Consider the following 24,449-nt stretch of genomic DNA (forward strand, 5'->3'; position numbering starts at 1 on the left):
AAAACAATGAGAAACAAACAGCCCTAGTAGCATTCTTTAGGTAAGCACATCAGACACCACATCTGAGTATCCTCAGGTGTCAAGATTAATCAGAATGATAGATGAGAGAAGCCTGGGCTAGACTTTATTGTTGCCATTACATCCGAAGACGGGGTTTGGAATTAGTTCCCCTAGTCATAAAGAATCTACACTACTCTTAGGAGGAAAAGGCTATTCCTCTACTTCCAGAAACCTGACTCTCTCTGTTCTGAGAGCTTCTGCTCTTCAGGGAGACACTACTGGGAGTGGCTTCCTACCCACTTTCCCTTGAGGGGCTTTCTCCCCAAAAGCTTCCTTTCTGTGTTCTGGACTCCAGCCTGAGCCCTCTTAACACTTCCTTAACTAATTAAGCATCCCAACCCCTGCTACTTATCCAATTAACCAAACAACCAGATGGATCAGGGTTGGCTCATTCTCCTTAGTGGAGCCTTTCACAGGGAGGCTGGGTGCCTGACCCCACATGCCAATCTCTTTCTATCCATAATTCCAGGGCTTTAAGGTCTCAAAGTTACTATAGGCAAAATGTTAAAATTCTACACTACTTGGCACGCTAGGCATCTGGGTAACTATTTACAAAAAAGGAGTCAAGTCTCCATATACTAGGTCCCTAGTGGTACTGTGGGGAAAAAAATGTATATGAGCCTTATCTGAGGAAATGTTTGCAAAGTAGGTTTCCATTCCTTCACTAAGGCGTCCACTGATAGGAAGGTGCTATTAATTTATGATACATAATTTATTAAATCCCAAAACTGTTAGTTTATATGGGGAGAATTCTACTTCTGTCTATTATTCTACTCCAATAATAATTAAAACTCTGCTTAACCTTTCCACATTACTGCTGTGATTCATTCCTCGCCATTTCCCATTAGTGATGAATGAGCAGAGAAGCTGTGCAGCAGAATGAGAAATATCTTACTTAATAATTTTCTTTTGGTTAGCAGTGTCTCTCCTTATTCAACTCACCCTGGTAGTTTGATAAATGACTGGAATACAATCTGTAACTAATGGATTTTTTTCTCTAAGGGGAGACTTAGACATATAAATGTCATTAAGGTAAATTAATATTTTATATCAAGGTATTGTCTTAATGCTAATAATCACTTGCTGAAGTGTTTCTAAAACTTTTAAAAAACTTCTGGTGGCCTGAGCTGAAAGCCAGGGCGTAGTCCTGAATTCTACAATATTGGAGCACCTCCAAATTCCACAGATTCAAGCATTACCCATTAGTGATGAATGAGGACAGAAGCTGCTAACAGAAATTTATCTGAGGAGAGGGAGCTGACCCAGAAATTGGTTGGGCAAAGAGAAAAGGGGCCAAATGTGGAGCTGGTAGAGGTGACAATGGGTATAACTGGGGCCTGGGAAAGAGAGGGAAAGTTGAGGAGTGGGAAGAGCAGGAGGAGAATAGGAAGGGTGGAGAAATGTACTGAAATAGGGGCCTTGTCAGCACATGCCTTTACATGTGCACTGTGTTTGTAGAACAGTTTAAGAAAGTCCAAACTCTTCCCCTTCCTGGGATTTGATTTTATTAAAAAAGAGAACAAAGAATAACCCAAACCTTCTCCCCAGCCTTGGTTGCTTCCTTTAGTTCTTCCCTCAGCACTGCTTGTCTCAATGCCCTATATCCTTTCTTTAGTAACTTGCCTCAATGATTCTGCAAAACCCACTTAATCTCAGCAGGACCAGTACCTGATAGCAGGGTGGGATGTTTCAGGAAATCAATACCAGCCTGTTATAAGAACATAAGAATGGCCCTACTGGGTCAGTCCAAAGGTCCACCTAGCCCAGTATCCTGTCTTCAGACAGTGGTCAGTGCCAGGTGCCCCAGAGGGAATGAACAGAACAGGTAATCATCAAGTGATCCATCCCCTGTTGCTCATTCCCAGCTTCTGGCAAACAGAGTCTAGGGACACCATTCCTGCCCATCCTGGCTAATAGCCATTGATGGACCTATCCTCCATGAACTTATCTAGTTCTTTTTTGAGCCCTGTTATAGTCTTGGCATTCACAACATCCTCTGGCAAAGAAATACTTACTTTTATTTGTTTTAAACCTGCTGCCTATTAACTTCGTCTGGTGATCCCTGGTTCTTGTGTTATGAGATGTAGTAAACAACACTTCCTTATCTACTTTCTCTACACCAGTCATGATTTTATAGACTTCAATCATATCTCCCCTTAGCTGTCTCTTTTCCAAGCTGAAAAGTCCCAGTCTTATTAAGCTCTCATCATACGGAAGATGATTTTGGCTGAGCCATTACAAACATTGAATCTATCTCCCCTTGTAAGTATTCTCACACTTCTTATCAAACTGTCTGTACTGGGCTATCTTGATTATCACTTCAAAAGTTTTTTTCTCTTACTTAATTGGCCTCTCAGAGTTAGTAAGACAACTCCCACCTGTTCATGCTCTCTGTATGTGTGTATATATATCTCCTCAATATATGTTTCACTCTATATGCATCCGAAGAAGTGGGCTGTAGTCCACGAAAGCTTATGTTCTAATAAATTTGTTAGTCTCTAAGGTGCCACAAGTACTCCTGTTCTTTTTGCATCATACGGAAGCCGTTCCATGCCCCTAATCATTTTTGTTGCCCTTTTCTGAATCTTTTCCAATTCCAATATATCTTTTTTGAAATGTGGCGACCACATCTGCACATAGTATACCATGGATTTATATGGAGGCAACATAATATTTTCTGTCCTGTTATCTATCCCCTTCTTAATTATTCCCAGCATTCTGTTTGCTTTTTTGACTGCCGCTGCACATTGAGTGGATGTTTTCAGAGAACTATCCACAGTGACTCCAAGATCTCTTTCTTGAGTGGTAACAGCTAATTTAGACCCCATCATTTTATATGTATAGTTGAGATTATGCTTTCCAGTGTGCATTACTTTGCATTTATCAACATTAAATTTCATCTGCCCTTTTGTTGCCCAGTCACCCGGTTTTGAGAGATCCTTTTGTAGCTCTTTGCAGTCTGCTTGGGTCTTAACTATCTTTAGTAATTTTGTATCATCTGCAAATGTTGCTACCTCACTGTTTACCCCCTTTTCCAGATCATTTATGAATATGTTGAATAGGACTGGTCCCAGAACAGACCCTTGTGGGACACCACCACTCTCTCCATCCTGAAAACTGACCATTTATATCTACCCTTTGTTTCCTATCTTTTAACCAGTTACCAATTCATGAGAGCACCTTCCCTCTTATCCCGTGGCAGCTTACTTTGTGTAAGAGCCTTTGGTGAGGGACCTTGTCAAAGGCTTTCTGAAAATCTAAGTACACTATATCCACTGGATCCTCTTGGTCCACATGCTTGTTGACCCCCTCAAAGAATTCTAGTAAATTGGTGAGGCATGATTTCCCTTTACTAAAACCAAGTTGACTCTTCCTCAACAAATATGTCTGACAATATTGTTCTTTATTATAGTTTCAACCAGTTTGCCTGGTACTGAAGTCAAGATTGCAGGCCTGTAATTGCCGGGATCACCTCTGGAGCTCTTTTTAAAAATTGGCGTCACATTAGCTATCCTCCAGTCATCTGGTACAGAAGCTGATTTAAATGATAGGTTACAGACTACAGTTAGTAGTTCTGCAATTTCACATCTGAGTTCCTTCAGAACTCTTGGGTGAATACCATCTGGTCCAGGTGACTTATTGCTGTTTAATTTATCAATTTTTCCCCAAACCTCCTCTAATGATATCTCAATCTGGGACAGTTCCTCAGATCTGTCACCTAAAAAGAATGGCTCAGGTTTGGGAATCTCTCTTACATCCTCAGCCGTGAAGACGGATGCAAAGAATTCACTTAGTTTCTCCACAATGGCCTTATTGTCCTTGAGTGCTCCTTTAGCACCTGGATCATCCAGTGGCCCCACTGGTTGTTTAGCAGGCTTCCTGCTTCTGATGTACTTAAAAAAATGTTGCTATTACTTTTTGAGTCTTTGGCTAACTGTTCCTCAAATTCTTTATTGGCCTTCCTAATTGTAGTTTTACACGTCATTTGCCAGTGTTTATGCTCCTTTTTATTTTCCTCACTAGAATTGAACTTCCACTTTTTAATTTAACTTCCACTTTTTAGAACCTAACATGGGTGGGTGAAAGGAAAGGAAGGCGTAGGAGAGCAAGAAGAGGAAGGGAAGAGGAAAAGAAGAAAAATAAGAAGATACATAATAATAAACTGAAGTAAAATTGCTTAATGAAAAGAAGCGGCTAAGGAGCAAGAAGTAGATTAAAAAAAACTCAAGCGAAACCAGGATCACAGACGAAAACAGTCAATAACTGGACAGAGATGGATGGCATGTAGTTAGACAATAATGAACAACAACTTAAGGATATTTTAAAAATGTGTTAGAGAAAATATATAAAGAGAAAAGGAACAAAAATGAGCCAAAACCAGGTGTAAGATGATAAAACTATTTCATTAATTCAATTAAAGTATGAATTATCTTTCATGAAACAGTCATTTTATACACCTTTGAAAAAATTGACATGGAGAATGAGATTTTCAAAGGCACAAATATCATTTTGATGCATAACTCCTGTTGACTTTCATTGGATATGAACGCCTAGCTGCATTTGTGCCTTTAAAATCTCCTCCTGTGGCATTTCTTCCTACATTGTGTCCTATATTGGCTGGTTGGGATGTTGGGTATTAAGGAAATACTAGGAAGATAGTATTGAACTTCCGTGCATTTATTTGAACACGTAGTATCTATCAGCCCTGATGATATGCATCCTAGGCTACTATAGGAACTGACTAATGTATTTACTGTCAATTATTTTTGAAAAATAATGGAAAACTGTTTAGGTACCAGAAGAATAGAAAATTACAAATGTAGTGCTAACCTTCAAAAAGGAAAGAAGAGTGGTCTTGGCAACTCTTGTCATTTAAGATTAGTTTTTTATTCCTAGCAAAATAATGGAACAAGTATTGAGAGACAAACATTGTTATTGGGTTCCCAGCAGATAACATACTTGGATTGAGTGTAACAAAAGCATAACTTCAGGTCAGCATTAATATTTTGTTATTTAGATCCAGGATTTTCTGTTATATCTGTATCTGTCTACGTCTTCATTTGTGCAGACCTGTTATACTTGTGCATGCAAATGTAAGTGTATAAATGCTTTTAAACAATCGGGCCTTCCTGATGATAAAAGGATCAATTATTACAAAGTTGAAATGAGAGCAATTTTTCTGACTGTTTTTTCTGTTTATTTATTTATTGTTATAGGTAGACCAGCAGCCAATATGTGAACACCGTTTACTCATGTATTTGTATTTTGTGTGTTTTATCATGATTGGATCTTTTTTCATGATGAATCTCTTCATTGGAGTTGTTATCAAAAATTTTAACCAACAAAGGAAAAAGATAAGTATTGCATATCAACTGTGTTTCAAAGCCCTGAATAAGCCGTTCAATCCTGTGACTGTTGAATACTGTTGAATTATAAACACAAGGCATGGTGGGACTTTGGCTCATCTACAAAGAATCAAAGGGTTATGTTTGTTTACTTTATTTGCTAACACCTTCCAGGGTCAATATTTGCAAAGGCTGAGCTGAGAAACCTAGCATTTTGTTATAAACAGCTCCTTCCCCCAATCTGGGTCCCTGCTTTCTCCCCACATCTCCATTCCCCACCCCTTCCGGATCCCTGCTTCCTTCATCACCACTACCACCCCCCACTTTCATTCAGGTTCCTGATTCCCCCTCCCACACAACCTCCAGGTTCCTGTTCCCCCCATCTCTACCGTTCCCCCCCACACACACACACACTCATCCTCCCACCTTGCAGGGTCTTAGAGTCCTGGCTCCAGCCCATATCCAAACATCTACACTGCAATTAAATAGCCCCTTAGCCCGACCCCATGAGCCTGAGTCAGCTGGCATGGGCCAGTGGCGGGCTTTTAATTGCAGTATAGACATACCCTTAGAGGTGCCCAGGAGTTGTGCTTAGTTTTCCCAGATTACTGGGTGGGAGCTTGGGCCGGTTCTATTTTCTGTTGTTTAGGGGAACATCTTACGCAGCCCTTGTTGCTGCTGACTCCACCTGGCAGAAGGGTTACATTTTGGGGGGCTTGTCCGGGCTACCTGGGACAATATGTTTTGCAAGCACATCTTGAGTAAGCCATTAATTTGGGAAAACATCACAACCACAATGCGAATGGATGTGACAATAGGCAAACATCTACCCACAGTGCGGTGGAGAGTGTCCTTTGCTGCAGTTTCTCACCTTGTGGTGTGAAAGTCCAACAAACTAATGTCCCTTAATACACCACTCTCCTTTCCCTTCATGGCACCACACCCACAGTTGGCAGTCCTTGGTCAGTGAAGACCCAGAGTTCAGAGCTGCATTCATAGGGAGGGGGCTCATCTCCCACCCCAAGAGGGGGGCATGTTGAGCAATGCCTCTGCTACTGCTGCCTCTGCAAATAGCTCGCAGCTTCTGCTGCCACTCTCTACCACCACCACCAGGTGCTACTGCAGTGTCATATTCCGAGGTTCCACCACTTAACCCAACTCTCTGTGATTTCAGCAGGCAGTGGGAAACCTCAATGTCAGTGCAGTTTCTTTGTTGCCTTTCGCTGTTCCCACACAAGGTCTAAAATGTAGCCCTTAGACTTGCTTAGCAGTGAGAACAGCTCTAGGAATCACCAACCAGAACTCTTAAATGAGTCCAATCAGCTTTGTCATTAAACGCTGGAGAGGGGCAGCTCAAATGGTATCTAGTTCTCTGTTGGCAGAGGCCACACCACCAGGTAGAAACACCTATGCTCACTCACTCCCTTCTCCACTGGGATTTGGCATTCCTACCCCCTGCTTAGCAAGTGAGGTTCAAGTTAGGGTGATCCCCTCAATCAGGGCATGCTAAGCACAGTTCTGCTGCTCTTTGCTCGTACAGTAAGGAAAACAACATTTAATTACCTCTGCATTCAAATACTAGAGTGATTGTAACCGGGGTGAAAATAACTCCAAAGACTTACCAGTACAGGGGCCGGCTCCGGCCCCCAGAAGGGCGGGGTCTTGGGCAGAAGGGGCGGGGCTGGGGGTGAGCATCCCCCAGCTAGCCCGTCAGCAGCAATTTAAAGGGCGGCAGTGGCGGCTGGAGGCCTGGGCCCTTTTAAATCTCCGGCCCTGGGGCAGCTGCTCCCTTTGCCCCTCCCGTCGGCGTCCGAGAGGGGGAAAAGGGGAACGACGTTAAAGAGCTGCCGCGGCAGTGCTTTAAGGATGGTCCTTTGCCACGGGAGTGCTTTAACGTTGCTGCCCCTTCTCCACCCCCACCACCCTGTCGGCGGCCCTGCCGGTACGGACCATACTGGCAGGGCCGCCGACGGGGGAAGCAAAAGGAGCAGCACTTTAATGTGGGCTGCGTACGGGCCGGTACCAGCTTCTTAGCAGTACACTGTACCGGCCTGTACTGGCTCACTTTCACCCCTGATTGTAACCCAAACCAGCCAAAACTGATCATTTTGGCAAAGCAGCTCCATTTGCTGCGCACCTACGCAGAACAGGCATGTTTATGCAAACGCAGTCTGCACCTGAAGTCTTTTCTCCCAGCATATGTCTCACTAGATGTCAGGAGAGAACTCATTCAGACCTTGCTTCCATCATTTTTTTTCAAAAAAGACTCACAAATAGCAAGGGAAACTGACTAAGGGCTTGAGCTTGCAAACCCTTGCTTATGTAAGTAAGGGCAACTCAAATGGGTAAGGGTTTTAACATCAAGCCCTGGCTGACTATTCTGACAATAAACTGTCCAAAGCAAAATGTAACCAACTGAAAAAATAGGCAAGAAAAACATATTTTTCTCAATCTCTCTTAGGTACTACTTATAACAATGCTAGGTAAACATTTTCTTGCAAAAATGCATTTTTCCCCCCAGTTAACTGTCTTCAATTAAAATGAATAGCAGTGTGATTTTCCTGTACTTAGGCGGAGATCATATCTTTTTGACAAAGGAACAGAAAAAGTATTATAATGCCCTGAAGAAACTTGGATCCAAGAAACCCCAAAAATCCATCCCAAGGCCATTGGTAAGTCCATCCTGAATCACTTTGAAACAAATATGCATAATCAGTGACTATTTTTAGACCAATCTATCAGCTGGAAACACACATTCAAAATGAGATCTGATGAAATTATGCATTGTGATTAATATTTTTCACTAATTCAGACCTATTTCTATTTGTGACTCAGTTGCAAACTGATCCTAATTTCTTCTAACATTTTTATTTGTAAGTAATCACCAAATACATAGGGAAAATATTGGCATCATATCAGGTGTTTGTGAACGGTTTGGGTTGACTATTTACTGCTCACAGTATGATGATGGTCACCTAAAGGTATGTCTACATTGGAGCTGGAGGTGTAATTTCCAGCTTGGGTAGACACACCTGCACTAACTCTGACTGAGCTAGTGTGTTAAAAATAGCCGTGTAGCCACCCCAAGTGCAATCCTGTTTTGAACCCTAGCTACAAACTTGTGGGAGTTAGCCCATCCTGCCACCTGCACTGCTGCAGCTACGCTCTTCTTTTTAGCTGGGTATATCTGCCTGAGCTAGAAATTCTAGCTCCAGCTAAGACATATCCTAATCACAAATATGATTTGCACTCCCTGATTAAGTTACTGCAACTTTTAAAACAGGTGATTAAAACAGTTATTAACAAATAACTTATGCCTAGTATTAAATTTCAAATGAATATTTATTCTCCTTTTACTGCTTGTCCATATATATAGTCCGTTTTTGGGGGGTGCACATGTACTCGACACTGAGGTCTTTTGGCCAGCAGTGTCTGATAGGGCTTGCATACACCCTGTGCCCACTTGTGGTTAGGTACTGAGAGGCCATGAAGGACTAACCACTACTCTGTTCCTTCTCACAACCTATAGCTTTGAGACAGAATTCCAGTATCCATGTACCACACTGTTTCTTTTTGATAAAAAAATACAGTTAATATACTTAGTTGCCTGTTGACACCTCTTTTAATAGATTTCATTTTTTGGGCAGAAGGTTTTAGTACTTGTACCTTCCCTTGTAAGTATTTCTTGACCAGGATCTTGCCAGCACCAGGGCATGAGGATGTCACATTCAAAGTCTCCTGGATTTAAATATTGCCCCCTTTGTGAGCTGTACTTTCTATTAATGATGAACACAATAGGTCCCTTTTTGGTTTGGGGAAGACCCATATCCTGAGTAAATACACTGTGTACAAGCCCTTTTCAAAAAGAACTTTAAAAGCCAGAGAGGTGAAGCTTAAATTGTTTCTGCTTGACCACACTATACAGCCTGCCTCAGACCCAGGTCATACTGACTGATTGACTGACACACACATGCCTGTTGTGTCCAGAGATCCCCTGTGAGCTCAGCTTCAGTTAGCTCCAGGGTTCCACTGACTAAGCCACAGACTTGCAGGGATTCTAGTGGGACTGTCCTAAGAAGACTGGGTAAATTCTGGGTAACTGCTCCTTTAATCCGCCTTCTGTAGTTTGCTCAAGGAATGTCATCTCAGGCCTCTAGCCATCACCTCTCTCTAGGCAGGGACCCGCGTTCCACTTCCTCTTAACCAGAGATCTGCAGATACCCTGCAATCCACTGTGATTATCCCAATAAGGTCTGACTAACACCCGACCCCTCCTCTTTGCTTTCTCTCTGAAGGACAATGACAGTAATTTATCAGGAACCGAACAGCTCTTCCAAAGCATAGTACATTTATTTAAAGACAAAAGCATACAGAGAAAACATAAAATAATAAAAAGGTCTAAACACACACTAAATTTTCCAGAAGTCACTCATCAGTCTGATCACAGGTTCAGGTCCTTCTAACCTATCCCCTCTTTAAGCAACGGATCACGTCCATTTGTTGAATTAAAAAGAAAGCTTCTCTTTCAGGATAAACTCAGCCTTTTATACCAAAACTCTTGCTTTGTCTCCTAGCCTACTGAAAACAGGTACCACCAATCTCTTTCCTTCTCCCCAGGAGGTCAAGCCTTAAAATTAATAGGCAGCAGGTTTAAGACTAACATAAGGAAGTACTTCTTCACACAATGCACAGTCATATCTACATAACCAGCATTGGGATTTGGCATTAATCACCTGCTAGTAAACCAGTAACACACACATACATATAACATATATTGATACAAAGGGCTATGAATATTCTGTGGTCTTATATCATCTGGCCCACCTCAATATAATGGTCTTTGAAGTTTTCATGCTTTCAAGGCTGACTCAAACATTCAGTTAACATTCATAACGTTAAAAGAACAGGAGTACTTGTGGCACCTTAGAGACTAACAAATTTATTTGAGCATAAGTAGGGGCGTTAGAACAATGCTTCCTTAGCTCTCGTCCCCTAAGTCAGCCATAAAAATGTTGGCATACTGTGGGGCCATGTGGGTACCCCTAGCAGTGCCGCTGACTTGAAGGTATATATTGTCCCCAAATGTGAAATAGTTGTGTTCCATTCTATGCATCCGAAGAAGTGGGATGTAACTCACGAAAGCTTATGCTCAAATAAATTTGTTAGTCTCTAAGGTGCCACAAGTACTCTTGTTCTTTTTGTGGATACAGACTAACACGGCTGCTACTCTGAAACCTGTCAAGATAGGCCTTTGTTCATCATATCTGCTAAAAAGATTTTGAAGGGAAGGCGTTCTCTGAAAACACCAGCTCAGTGTGCAGCAGCAGTCAAAAAAGCCAACAGACCATTAGGAATTATTTGGAAAGGGATAGCTGATAAGACAGAAAATATCATAATGTCACTATATAAACCCATGGTATGCCAACACCTTGAATACTGCATGCAGCTCTGGTCACCCCATCTCAAAAAGATATATTAGAAATTGAAAAAATACAGAGAAGAGCAACAAAAATGAATATGGATATGGAACAAATTCCATATGGGGAGAAATTAAAAAGACTGGGCATGTTCAGCTTGCAAAAGAGACAACTAAAAGGGGATATGATAGAGGTCTATAAAATCATGAATGGTGTGGAGAAAGTGAATAAGGAAGCATTATTTATAGGTCTGTCAATTAATTGCAGTTAACTCACGTGATTAACTCAAAAGAATTAATCACAATTAAAAAATTAATCGTGATTAATCTCAGTTTTAATTGCACTGTTAATACCAATTGAAATTTATTAAATATGTTAGATGTTTTTCTACATTTTCATATATATTGTATTCTGTGTTGTAATTGAAATCAAATATTATTTTTTATTACAAATATTTGCATTGTTAAAATGATAAACAAAAGAAATAGTATTTTTCAATTCACCTCATACAAGTACTGTAGTGCAATCTCTTTGTCATGAAAGTGCAACTTACAAATGTAGATTTTTTTTGTTACATAACTGCACTCAAAAACAAAACAATGTAAAACTTCAGAGCCTACGAGTCCACACATTCCTACTTCTTGTTCAACCAATCACTAAGACAAACAAGTTTGTTTACATTTATAGAAGATAATAATGTACTCTTCTTATTTACAATGTAACCAGAAAGTGACAACAGGTATTTGCATGGCACTTTTGTAGCCGGCATTGCAAGATATTTACATGCCAGATATGGCCCTTCATGCCTCAGTCATCATTCCAGAGGACATGCTTCCATGCTGATGATGCTCGTTAAAAAAATAATGCATTAATTAAATTTGTGACTGAACTCTTTGGGGGAGAATTGTATGTCCCCTGTTCTGTTTTACTTGCATTCTGCCATATATTTCATGTTATATCAGTCTCAGGTGATGACCCAGCACATGATGTTCATTTTAAGAACACTTTCACTGCAGATTTCAGTGTGAGATTTATAAAGATAGCTACAGCACTCGATCCAAGGTTTAAGAATCCGAAGTGCCTTCCAAAATCTGAGACGGATGAGGTGTAGAGCATGCTTTCAGAAGTCTTAAAAGAGCAACACTCCAATGTGGAAAATACAGAACCCGAACTCCCAAAAAAGAAAATCAACCTTGTGCTGATGGCATCTGACTCAGATAATGAAAATGAACATGCGTTGGTCCACATTGCTTTGGATTGTTATCGATCAGAACCCGTCATCAGCATGGACGCATGTCCCCTGGAATGGTGGTTGAAGCATGAAGGGATATATGAATCTTTAGCGCATCTGGCACATAAATATCTTCTAATACTGGTTACACCAGTGCCATGAGAATTCCTGTTCTCACTTTCAGGTGACATTGTAAAGAAGAACTGGGCAGTATTATCTCCTGCAAATGTAAACAAACTTGTTTGTCTGAGCGATTGGCTTAATAAGAAGTAGGACTGAGTGAACTTGCAGGCTCTAAAATGTTGCATTTTTTTTTAATGCAGGTTTTTTGTATGTAATTCTACATTTGTAAGTTCAACTTTCATGATAAAGAGATTGCACTACAGTACTTGTATTAGGTGAATTGAAAAATACTATTTTTGTTGTTTTTTATAGTTCAAATACTTGTAATGAAAAATAAATATAAAATGAGCACTGTACACTTTGTATTCTGTGTTGTAATTGAAATCAATATATTTGAAAATGTAGAAAACATCCAAAAATATTTAAATAAATGGTATTCTATTATTGTTTAACAATGTGATTAATCATGATTAATTTTTTTAATCGCTTGACTGCCCTAGATATTTATCTCTTTACATAACACAAGAACCAGGAGTCACTCAATGAAATTAATAGGCAGCAGGTTAAAAACTACCATAAGGAAGTATTTCTTCACACAATGCACAGCCAACCTGTGGAACTCATTGCCAGATGATGTTGTAAAGTATAACTATAAGTATAACTGGGTTCAAAGAAAGAATTAGATACATTCATGGAGGAAATGTCCATAAGTGGCTACTAGTTAGGATGGTTAGGGATGGAACCTCATGCTCCAGGTATCCTTAAACATCTGACTGCAGGAAGCTGGGACTAGATGACGGCATGGATCATTCAGTAATTTTCCTGTTCTGTTCACTCCCTCTGAAGCATCTTGCATTGGCCACTGTCAGAACACAGGATACTGGGCTAGATGGAACATTGGTGTGACCCAGTATAGCCATTCTTAGGTTTTGTATTCCTCTAAAATCAGAAGCAGACCTCCTCATACAGCTTCTGCAAAATATAGGTCACAATTGCCTCTTCTCTTCATTCCTCATCTAAAGACACTCCATAGCCTGATTCAGGTACCATAGGAGCTTCAAGAGGGCATGATACGGATCAATGACTGCCTCATCTTTGTCTCTGGATGAGGCCATAATCCCTTGCACACAATTCCATTCTGAAGTGGTAATCCCTGTAACATAGTTCTTCTCTACACAAAACTCCCACCCACAGCATCTATGGAGTTCTTAGCTCTGATTCAAGGACTGTCCATTCACATCAGGACAAAACACATGACCACTATGTATTATATAAATAGGCAGGGAGGGGCATGCTCATCTCAACTGTTCCAGAAGGCAGTTCAGCTATGGAATTGTTGCATTCAAAATCATATATCTCTCAGATCTACTTACCTTCTGCACAACACTGTGATGGACACACTGAGCTGATAATTTTCATCAGATCACAAGTGGGATAATCCATGATTCGGTAGTTCAGGCAGTTTCCAAGGAATGGGGTAGTCTGCCAATAGGCCACTTTGTGATAGACAGGAACAAGAAGTGTCAATTTTGTTTTCCAGAGTTTTCAGAAAAAAGAAGAACAGGAGTACTTGTGGCACCTTAGAGACTAACAAATTTATTAGAGCATAAGCTTTCGTGGACTACAGCCCACTTCTTCGGATGCATTCTTCGGAAGTGGGCTGTAGTCCATGAAAGCTTATGCTCTAATAAATTTGTTAGTCTCTAAGGTGCCACAAGTACTCCTGTTCTTCTTTTTGCGGATACAGACTAACACGGCTGTTACTCTGAAACCTGTCAGAGTTTTCGGATGGGTTCCTCATTTCACGGTCCCATGCACTGATATATGCTTATCCACCAATGCCATTGTTTCCAAAGGAACTCAGGAAGATCAGACAAGATGCATCCAGGGTTATCCTGATAGCTCCCACCTGGCCAAGCCAGGTCTGGGGCCCAAAATGAAGGAACCATCCTCCATCCAAACCCATCTACCCTGCATCTGACAATATGATTTCTGGATGTATGTCAGAAGTAAAGAGGCCTTGTTCATCAGACGTGCAGAATATTTTAGCAAATAGTAGGAAAGGCTCTACCAGACACACTTATGTGGCTAAGTGGAGAAGATTTTTGAAATGGTATGTCTTACAGCCTCTTGAGACACAAATGCCACATACTATTTTAGCTATCTACTCTCTCTAGAGATCTCTCGACTTTTAATTAGTTCTGTGAAGGTGCACCTAGCAGCTACTAACATTTACTGTCCACCTCTCATGGGATGTACAGTCTGTTCCCACCCCAGGATGTCCAGATTCCTTAAGGGCTTCATGAGGGGTTTTCCACCAATATTGAAGCCATTCCCCACGGGACCTTAATGTTATGCTGGCAGGCTTCATGGGTCCCCCATTTGAGCCCATGGCATCACGTTCTCAGCTATACTTATCCATGAAAATTTCTTTCCTAATAGCAATCACATTGGCTAGAAAGATAGAGGAGATAGTGTAAGAGGAATCTGCCAGGAGAGCACCTACTTTCTACTCTGATAAGATGTCTTTTAGACCACCCTCTAAGTTCTTGCCAAAAGTAATATCAGACTTCCATTTAAATCAGACTATCCAGCTACCTACATTTTTTCCTAAGCTTCATTCTAGTCATGGAGCCTCTAATCTACATATCCTCAATATTCATAGGGCCCCAGCCCTTTACCTGCAGCAAATAAAACCCTTCAGAGCTTCCTAAAGACTTTTCTTGTCCTTTGCCAAGAGAATGAATGGCCGTCCTATTTCCATCCAAAGGTTATTTAAATGGGTTTCAGGGTGCATCAGACTTTGTTATGGACTATATAGATTAGATCCCCAGATAGCATTAGAGCCCATGCCACTAGGAAACAAGCAGCCTCTGCTGCTGCTTTGAGAAACATCCACATTATTGACATCGGCAAAGTAACCACATAGGCCTCCATACAGATGTTTACTAAGCACTGTGCATTAGTGGAAGCTTCTAGAGTGGACACTTCTTTTGGCAGAGCTGTTTTACAATCTATCTTCAGATGAGACTCTGAGCCACCACCACCTTACTTCAGGCCACTGTTTGGGAGTCACATATAGGGACAAGCACTCAAAGAAGAAATAAAAGTTACTTACCTGTGCAATAGCTGGGATTTTTTGAGATACGTGTGTGTGTGTGTGTGTATACACACACATTCCACAGTCCTTCCCCACTATTACAGAATCCTATAGTAAATTGGATTTTTGTTGCGGAGCAGGAACTGAGTGGTGGTTGATCCCACACTGCCCTTTAGGTCCTCGGAACATGAGTACAAGAGCATTCAGGGTGCATATGTGGACCAACAGGCACTGCTGAACAAAAGACTCTAATCTCAAGGTCACAAAGTACATGTGCACTACCAAGAGTGGTACTTGTATATGGACAGCACATCTTAAAGAATTCCAGTTATCGTACAGGCAAATAATTCTTCTATGTTCAAATTTTTGAAAATTTCAGGATTCATTAACATTTTCATGAATGAATGGTTGTCTGAATACTTGTACATAACAAATAATACCCACAAGTAGTAGCAAATTGACCTTGGAGCTTGGTTTCATAAATTAATTAGTGAATCAGGTTTTTGCTGTTTTACTAGCTCTAATAAGAACCGTTTACACTAAACATGTTTGTTAAAACCGTGTTTATAAATATAAGTTATAATATACTCTGGAAATTCTCTGCTGTGTAATTTCCACTAAAGAACCATGATTGTGTGATATGTGGAAATATTAGGTGCAGCTTTCAATCTTGGATGTCTATGCTGTCACCTAAAAAAATGTTTCAGGCCCATTATTGTGATATTTATTTTCCCTTGAGTTAATTTCCTGGAGGTAGAGATTTAATTATATTACCATTTTTGTGTTGCTTGATTCTTATAACTAGCACTAATGACCATTTTCTTGTTCTCAGAACAAATACCAAGGATTTTTTTTTGACATTGTATCAAGCAAAGCTTTTGAGATTACCATTGTGACTCTCATCTGCCTTAACATGATCATTATGATGTGGGTCAGTGAAGACCAAGATGAAAAAAGCAAGAATATTCTTGAGATCATCAACAAGGTCTTTGTTGCCATATTTACTGGAGAGTGCATCATGAAAATACTGGCTCTAAGATACTACTTCTTCACCGATGGCTGGAATATATTTGATTTACTTGTTGTGATCCTTTCATTAGTTAGTAAGTAAAATTTGCTGTGAGGCCAAGAATTTTGTTTTGCCAGCCCCAAGCAAACAAAAGGTTAAAATGGAGATTTGTTTGACCAGTAGTAAATATTCATGTAAATCACACAGAGAAATTCTGGTTCCATTGGAGTTGTTCTATCCCAGGTGTAGGCAATTCATTCCAAATGAACAAAGCAAGCAAACAAAAAAGCGGATAATTCCCCCCCCCCCCCCCCCAAAAAAAAACCCAAAACCAAAAACAAAAAACCACATTGCTTTCACTAGTGTCCTTGGAAAAGAGCAGAGATATACTGACGGGCATAGTTTTCAATCTACCCATAAATGCTTTTTGGGAAAAGAACAAGTTTGGTTTTTATTGAGTAAATAATATAGTAAAACAGTGGCTGCCCTTAAAAATCTTTACTTTCTCAGCTAGCAAATAATTAATTGTACTGCATTTTTCCCAGTACGAAGTATAAGAAATATCACAGTAATACCAGTTAGGCAAAAAGATACATATGTAAAGATGTTAATGATGGCCACTGTGTGAATTTTATAAGAAAATTCAGACATTTATTGAATTTCTTTAAAAAAAAATCAAGCTACACCCTGACAGGTACTGAACCATGAAGTTCACGAGAGTTAGAGTTGCTCAGTAGCTCTCTGGATTTGGCCCGTTATTTGTGAATGTTGAGAATATAATTGTACTTGGTCTTTTCAAATAAAACTGGGTGACAGTAAAATATAGTATTACTAGGTGAAGGTAGATAATTACTGTTAGAGAACTGAAGGTGGATATACTTATTTTCAGTTCTTCCTTGTCTGTCCCGTCTAAAGAGAATTCCCACCATGTTTCTAGTTGCTTAAACTATCCCTTTCTCTTTCCACAATAGTGAACCACCCACCTTTTTAAATCTCCCACAACTTCTTGTGAAACACTACAATCTTCCCCTTCTGCTGGGCCTATCCTTTCTGCTTTTATCTGTGTTGCTTCCACTTCCTCCCTGTCTCTGGTTTCCTCACCAATCCTCTGGTTTGTGTATGCTTTCTGCCCAGTCACAGATTGTATAATAGAGCATTCACCAGAACTGACAGACAAAAAACTTGCTCTCAACTTCCTCCCTTGTTTCTGCATAGCACACTAAGCTATTCCACAAACCTCAGAAAAATGTCTAGTTCTCTGATGGGTAGCTACATGGGTAGTAACGTACCAGTTACTCTAAATCCTAATATGCCATTAATTTCATTTTAAATTCAGTGAGTGATAGAAGCATAATCATTTATAGTGGGGGATTAGCAATGAAAGGGTTAATCTGCTGCTCTTTTTTTATTTTTATTTTTACTGCTTGCTAATTCCACCAGGAATTACCAGCTATACCAGAAATTAATGGATGTCCCTCAGTTAGCATCTTGGTGGGCGTGGCGAAGGAGTCATGGGCCACATTTTCAGATAAAATATTGAAAGTGAGGTGCAAGCCATATGGCCAGACTTCCTGCACATGAGTCCTCTGGGGCAGAAAGTGGGTGTTTTAAGTGGTTGAGCGCCAATTAATTTTATCTCCAAAATTATTAAAATGTTGTAGTCTAAACAGAGAAACAAGAAATGCTACTCCAAATCTTGATAATTGTCTCTCTCACTGTCAATTCAGGGACATGACTCCCAGTATTTTAGTTACACAGGGTTCTTTCCATGCCTGAGAGTACATCACAATTAAAGACAAGTAAAGTAATCATAATTATTAACTATGATTATTAAAGAAAGAAAAACAAATCATAAACAAGCCACAGATAATGGTTACTTCAGTTACAATCTCTTCTTAATGCCTCTCTGGGGAGAATTTACAACAGAGATTACACCTTTGAGAGTTGAGCTTCCCCGAGTGGGGATGCTCTTCTTTAGGTAAACATAAACCAAAGTATGTGGTTCCCAATATCAGTATTATAATAAATTAATGGAGATACCCTATCTCCTAGAACTGGAAGGGACCTTGAAAAGTCATATGAGTCCAGCCCCCTGCCTTCACCAGCAGGACCAAGTACTGGTTTTGCCCTAGATCCCTAAGTGGCCCCTTCAAGGATTGAACTCATAACCCTGACTTTGGTAGGCCAACGCTCAAACCACTGAGCTATCCCTCTTCCCCAATTGAGTATTGACTCAATGTAGCATAGGTAACTAACACAGTTTACAGAGGCGCAAAATAATTTTGATTAAGGGTAGGTGAATCCTGTTTATTTTATCACAGATAACATAGTTTATAAAGTTGAGTACTCTTAACTAAGGCAGGTCTACGGTACACCCCTAAGTATTGTAGTTAAGTCAACCTAAGTCTAAGTGCTGTCAACTGGTGTGGACAGCCCTAGGTTGATGAAAGAATTCTTCCGTGGACCTAGTTACCGCCTTTCGGGGAGATAGTGCAGCTGTGCCTCTGTAGCATTACAAGTGTAGACAAGCCCTATGTCTCATGAAACCAATATTTAAAGTCAGTTACTTAAAAGAAGCTGTTCAAAGAGCTGTCTTGAGAAAGGAAAATTAATAAATATTAAGAATCTTAAACTTGAATAAAATCCCATTATTTTTCTCACTTTATCAAGAATCTTAAACTTGAATAAAATCCCATTATTTATCTCACTTCCTCCTCTCTAGGAATACATAGTCCAAATGACCTGGTATACCAGGACAAGAAGTTAATACCTTACATTGCAATAGCATTTCAATATCCCATTAAAATAATTACAAGGAAAATTTAATCTAATCCCTTGGCAGTGCTTTTGCAAACTCTGTCTCATCAGTATATGTTGCAAAATCAATGCTGGACTGGAAAGTTGCCTCTTTTTTATGCTGCATTTTGTTTATTTAGTTCTCTGTTCTTAGCTATCTGGTTACTACTGCAGTTTTCTTAGAGAGCTAAGATGAGCTGCTGAGTTTAGATAAGGGTGCTGTAAAGTGTGTTGCTGTTGAAATTGAGAGATGGGATCAAGTGTTGCTGCTTTCTTGCTCAATTCAGAGAGATTTATAATATTCTATTTATAATCTCATTGAAGGAGGAAAACACACCTCTTTTAGAAGTGTGATTAGATTCAAATATCAGCCACTTTCACGCTCTCATTGGCTCAACACCCTCCTGGAGTTGTTCTGGTCATTGTCTTCAGCTCAATTAATAGGATTTAAAATTCTGTTTCAAATTAGTCTAAACACCACTATTCCCGATAGAAAGGGGTTTCAGCTCTTAAAATAATCTTTTTAAACAGAAATTATGAAGTCTTTAAATTTGAATAGTCATCAAGTAAATTATTGTCCTTTCTTCTTACCAGTCCTTGGAGAGGGACTCTTGCCTGAATTCAGTAAGGTGCTGCTTCAGCGTTACCATATAACTTGTTAATAACAATATCTTTATACTCAAATGGCTTCTCACAATAGTAATCCAGTTATAGCACCAAATTTTTTCATGTTGGTTCATAAAATATCTCACTATTCAAATAGCAATGACATCAGAGAGTTATTACCTTAGATAACTGCCTTTAAACACAAAACGTTTGCAAATGAACACCACAAAAGGAATTTATACCACCTCAAGCATTCAAGTAGTGAACAAAGGTTTTCACCTTGAAGTGGAAACATGAGGTTAGATGTAACCAAAAAAATTCCTAGCTATATGCAGTCTCCTTAAAGTTAAATGAATGACTATTTTAGAGTGCGGATGACATAAATCATTTTCCATAAGACTATTCCTAGAATCCTTTGTGTGGTTTTACACTGAGGTTCTTCTTTGAGAGATTGAATATGTCCATTACACTGCTGATGTGTGCATGTCTCTGCACTGGTGCCAGAGTGTTTTACCTAGCAGTACCTGTTGGGGTGGCCATACCTGTACACTGGTGTCCCTCATCCTCCAAGCTGAGGGGATAAAGGGAGGAGTCACCCCGTCCATCCCTTTAGTTCCTTCGTATTGTCTGTGGGTGGTCAGAACATACTGTGCGTTTCAGCCCTTGTTGCTGTGTGAACTTAATTGTGTCTATAGTTATCTAGTTATAGTCAGTAATACTCAGCTTTGGTCCTTTGGTACCCCTTCTTTCCTTTCTTTTATTGTATTTTATGATCATACCTAATTGTGCTCTCTAAGCTTTGCCGTGTACTGGGGGAGCCTATGCCAAGGACACCTGGTTTCATTCCTTGCTCCAGATATCATAAGCTGATGGCCATAAATAATCATCACTCTTGCTCTTGAAGTGTTTGGGTGAGGTTTACGTCAGAGACAGGTGTCCAGTTTTCTGAGGCTTCAAAACTAGAACAAAGCAGAAGAGAGAAGAGTGACTTATATACATCCGCAGGGAAACCACTCTTCACCTAGCATTGAAGCCTGCTTGGTCAGAACGCGGGAGTTCCTTGAATATTCCTTGTAGAAGTGCTTCCCTGGCATTGCCTGAGGACAGAAATCAAAGACAGTTTTGATTTTCTCAGAGTCCTTGATGTGGGACACCTCTGCCGCAGACGTTAGTCACTCCAGTACCAAAAGCAGAGCACACCTTTTGGCTCACTGCTCCCCAGAACCACCACATAGGGCCTTTCCTAGGACAGAACCATTGACTCTGGTACCCATCCCAGGTTTGCTGAGACTGGCTATTTCATCAGTGGCAACAGAGGATCCATCACCCCTGATTTCTGCAGGGCAAGGGATCTTATTGGTGCAGACAACACCAGAGGCCTACGCAGCCACGAAGGATCTGTTGTACCGCTTGGAACTGCGTTCACCACTCATTAAGGCTGACAGTGTCCTACTGGGGCCATCACATGCAGTGCAGACTTTGGCACTGATATTGGGGTCTGTTACAGTACCTACGACTTCAGATCTAGTAGCATCTTCCTCAGCTTCCTCAGTGCTGGCACCTGGATTTCCAGTTCCTTGTTCCACCGCAGTTCACAGTACAAATAGGTAGAAAGCCCCTGTTGCTACCACCAGTACTTCAGTCTCGATGTAGAACACAGGCTATGTCTACACTACTGCAGTAAGTCGACCTATGCTACGCAACTCCAGCTACGTGAATAAAGTAGCTGGAGTTGACGTACCTTAGGTCGAGTTACCGCAGGGTCTACACCAGGGGGGGTGTAGACAGATACAGATTTTCTCCCATCGACTTACCTTACTCTTCTCTTCAGGGGTAGAATACAGGGGTCGACTGGAGAGTGATCTGCAGTCGATTTAGCAGGTCTTTACTAGACCGACTAAATCGACTGCCGGTGGATTGATCTCAGAGCGTCGGTCCCTACTTTAGTGTAGACCTGCCCACAGTCCTGGCCTCTGATTGCTGAAGGGGGGTTCCAAAGAGGATGGAGCTAGACTGTTCTCAGTGGTGGCACATGACAGAACAAGGAGCAGTGGTCTCAAATTGCAATGGGGGAGGTCTAGGTTGGATATTAGGAGAAACTATTTCACTAGGAGGGTGGTGAAGCACTGGAATGGGTTACCTAGGGAGGTGGTGGAATCTCCATCCTTAGAGGTTTTTAAGGCCTGGCTTGACAAAGCCCTGGCTGGGATGATTTAGTTGGGGTTGGTCCTGCTTTGAGCAGGGGGTTGGGCTAGATGACCTCCTGAGGTCTCTTCCAACCCTATGCAGTGCAGACTTTGGCACCGATGTTGGGGTCTGTTACAGTACCAACTTCTATGATTCTATGATTCTGATGATGTGGCTCGGTACCACACCACCTAGGCCTTCAAAGGACTCCTATTCCTCATCAGAGTGTGAAGGGGGTTGTTATGTCACCCACTTCAGAATATCCAGGGTGTCCTCCAGGACTTATTCCTGCTCTCACAGATGACACTCTGACAAGAGCAGATCTACAGACTGGAGTGCCTGGTCTAGGCATAACTGGCCTTCAGTACCATACCAGCCCCACCACTTGCCACACTCGATCCCTCGAGTATGCCTCCAACATCGAGATCCACTTTGCTGCTAACCTACTGAAGTAGATTGCTGAGAAGATAAGGTTTCCCACACACTACAGAGAGGTTGTTCATGGTCGGTACTGAGCTGCTGCTGGAACCTTTCACAACCTGCCTCAGACCTACCATCTTCATCAGCAGTGCAAGATCAGCATTAGGAGGTTTCTGTCTTGCCTTCTCTGAATACCTCATCCTCATCACCAGATGAGACACTGGTAGCAGCAGCATCTTCCATGGTACTGGATGAATTTAAGGTCTACCAAAAGCTCCTGAAAAGGAGGGCTACTTTTCTTGGTATCCAGATGGAGCTTGTGGAGGAGAACCCTTGAAAGTTCATAGACATTTTACATCCAGCTACTTCAGGGAAACTTACCCTTCATATAAATGAGGCGATTATGCCTCCTATCAAGTCCCTATTGTCCATCACACCTTTTGCAAAGTGCACTGGAAGTAAATACCAGGTGACATCCTAGGGGTTCAAACACTTCTATCAATACCCCATGCTGAGCTCTCTGGTAGTGGCAGAGGTACATGAAAGACATCGCCACAGTAGAGCGAAAGCTACCCCAAAAGAAAAGGATGCAAAGATTTGGACCTTCTTGGTAATAAGGCTTATTCAGCTGCAGAATTACAGCACCATAGACAACCATCTGGCTCTCTTGGCCCAATACAACTATTCAAATTGGGATGCTATGACTAAGTACTTCATCAAGCAGCCCGAGGACTTCGGGACAAGTTTCAGTCCCTTCTGATGGAGGGTCATTTAGTATCCTGGTCAGCTTCCCCGGACGCTGCAGAATCAGCTTCCAGGGTCTTTGACACAGTGGTAGCCATGTGTAGTTTATCATGGCTTCAGGCATGGATTCCTATAGAAGTACAGACTACTGAAGACTTTTCCTTTGGGGACAGTGCTTTATTTTCCTCTTAGACTGATAAGGCACTCTACACTAAAAGACTTAGGGAAGTGTTAAAGTCTCAGTGACTTTATATACCAGCCTCCAAAAGAACAAGGTTTTGGTGTCAATTTCAGCTGAGATAGCAGTATTACCTGCCTAGACAGCTGGATCAGTCCAGATGCAAACAGAGACAACAGAGAAGGAAGCCTCCACTATTTGCCTCCATGGTCATGTTTTCAGATAGCCCCAGGCCTCAGAGCAACCTGTTTGACTCTTTTGTTGATGATGGTATTCCTATCAGATTGGACCTCACTGAGTTTTCCCCCCTCTTTGGGAAAAGGTTATCCTGTTTCCGAAATGCCTGGCAGTTCATCACCTTAGACAAGTGGGTTCTAAGTACAGTGGAATGGAAATATACCATGCAGTGTCTTTCTATCCTTCTGTCCCACCCCACCTTCCTACCTGCCAGCCCAGCCCTTTTCAGAGACCCATCTCATGGGTCTGTTATAAGATAAGAAGAACTGCAGACTCTAATTTCTTTGGACTCTACAGAGGAAGTGCCCCTCAGTACTGGGGCAGAAGGTTCTATTCCTGCTACTTCGTAATACCCAAAGGAAAAGGGAGTTTCAGGTTAATTCTAGATCTTCAGCACTTGAACAGATACATCAAAATGGCACGGTCCTGTTTGGTTTCCCTTACAACTATTATTTCTTCCTTAGATCTTGGTAATTGGTATGCTGCCCTCAACTTGTGAGATGCATATTTCTGTGTGGCAATCCATCCTGGCCACACAAGAGTCCTAAGACTCATAGTAGTAGGTGATCACTTCCAGTTCTGCGCTTTGGCCTATTGTCCACACTTTTGCCAAATGCATGGCTGTGATAGCAGCCTGTCTCCCACATTGAGACATGCAAAATGCATGGCAGTGGTAGCAGCCTACCTCCACCACTGGGACATCCAAATGTATCTGTACTTAGGTGATTAGTTGGTGTGGGGTCATTCCTGTCAGTAGGTGGAGAGCCGTATTCATCAGATGCTCTGTTCCAATGCCTAGGCCTGGAAGTGAACACCTCCACATCTACAGAGACTAGTTTATTGGGGTGGTCCTGGACTCAACCCTTGGCACGGCTTTTCTGCCCCAATCCAGTTTCTAGCTATATGAGATTTCTGTGCGCCATTCAAGGGCCAACCCTGGACCACAGTAAGGAACTGCCCCAGGCTCCTGGGAGATATGGCACCATTCACTTATGT

General features: G+C 41.2%; 1 protein-coding gene across 1 annotated transcript in view; it reads left to right on the forward strand.

Annotated features, from left to right (window-relative positions):
• The window catches only part of LOC101949665 (sodium channel protein type 5 subunit alpha-like), a 121,895-nt gene that overhangs the window by 81,470 nt on the left and 15,976 nt on the right, over positions 1-24,449 (forward strand). The window contains exons 22-24 of the mRNA XM_065582404.1: positions 5,277-5,418; positions 7,977-8,077; positions 16,109-16,379. Of these exons, the coding sequence (XP_065438476.1) occupies positions 5,277-5,418; positions 7,977-8,077; positions 16,109-16,379 (514 nt within the window). The remainder of the gene's footprint in view (positions 1-5,276; positions 5,419-7,976; positions 8,078-16,108; positions 16,380-24,449) is intronic.

Source organism: Chrysemys picta, chromosome 2 (genome assembly GCF_011386835.1).
Source record: "Chrysemys picta bellii isolate R12L10 chromosome 2, ASM1138683v2, whole genome shotgun sequence".
Taxonomy (NCBI): domain Eukaryota; kingdom Metazoa; phylum Chordata; order Testudines; family Emydidae; genus Chrysemys; species Chrysemys picta.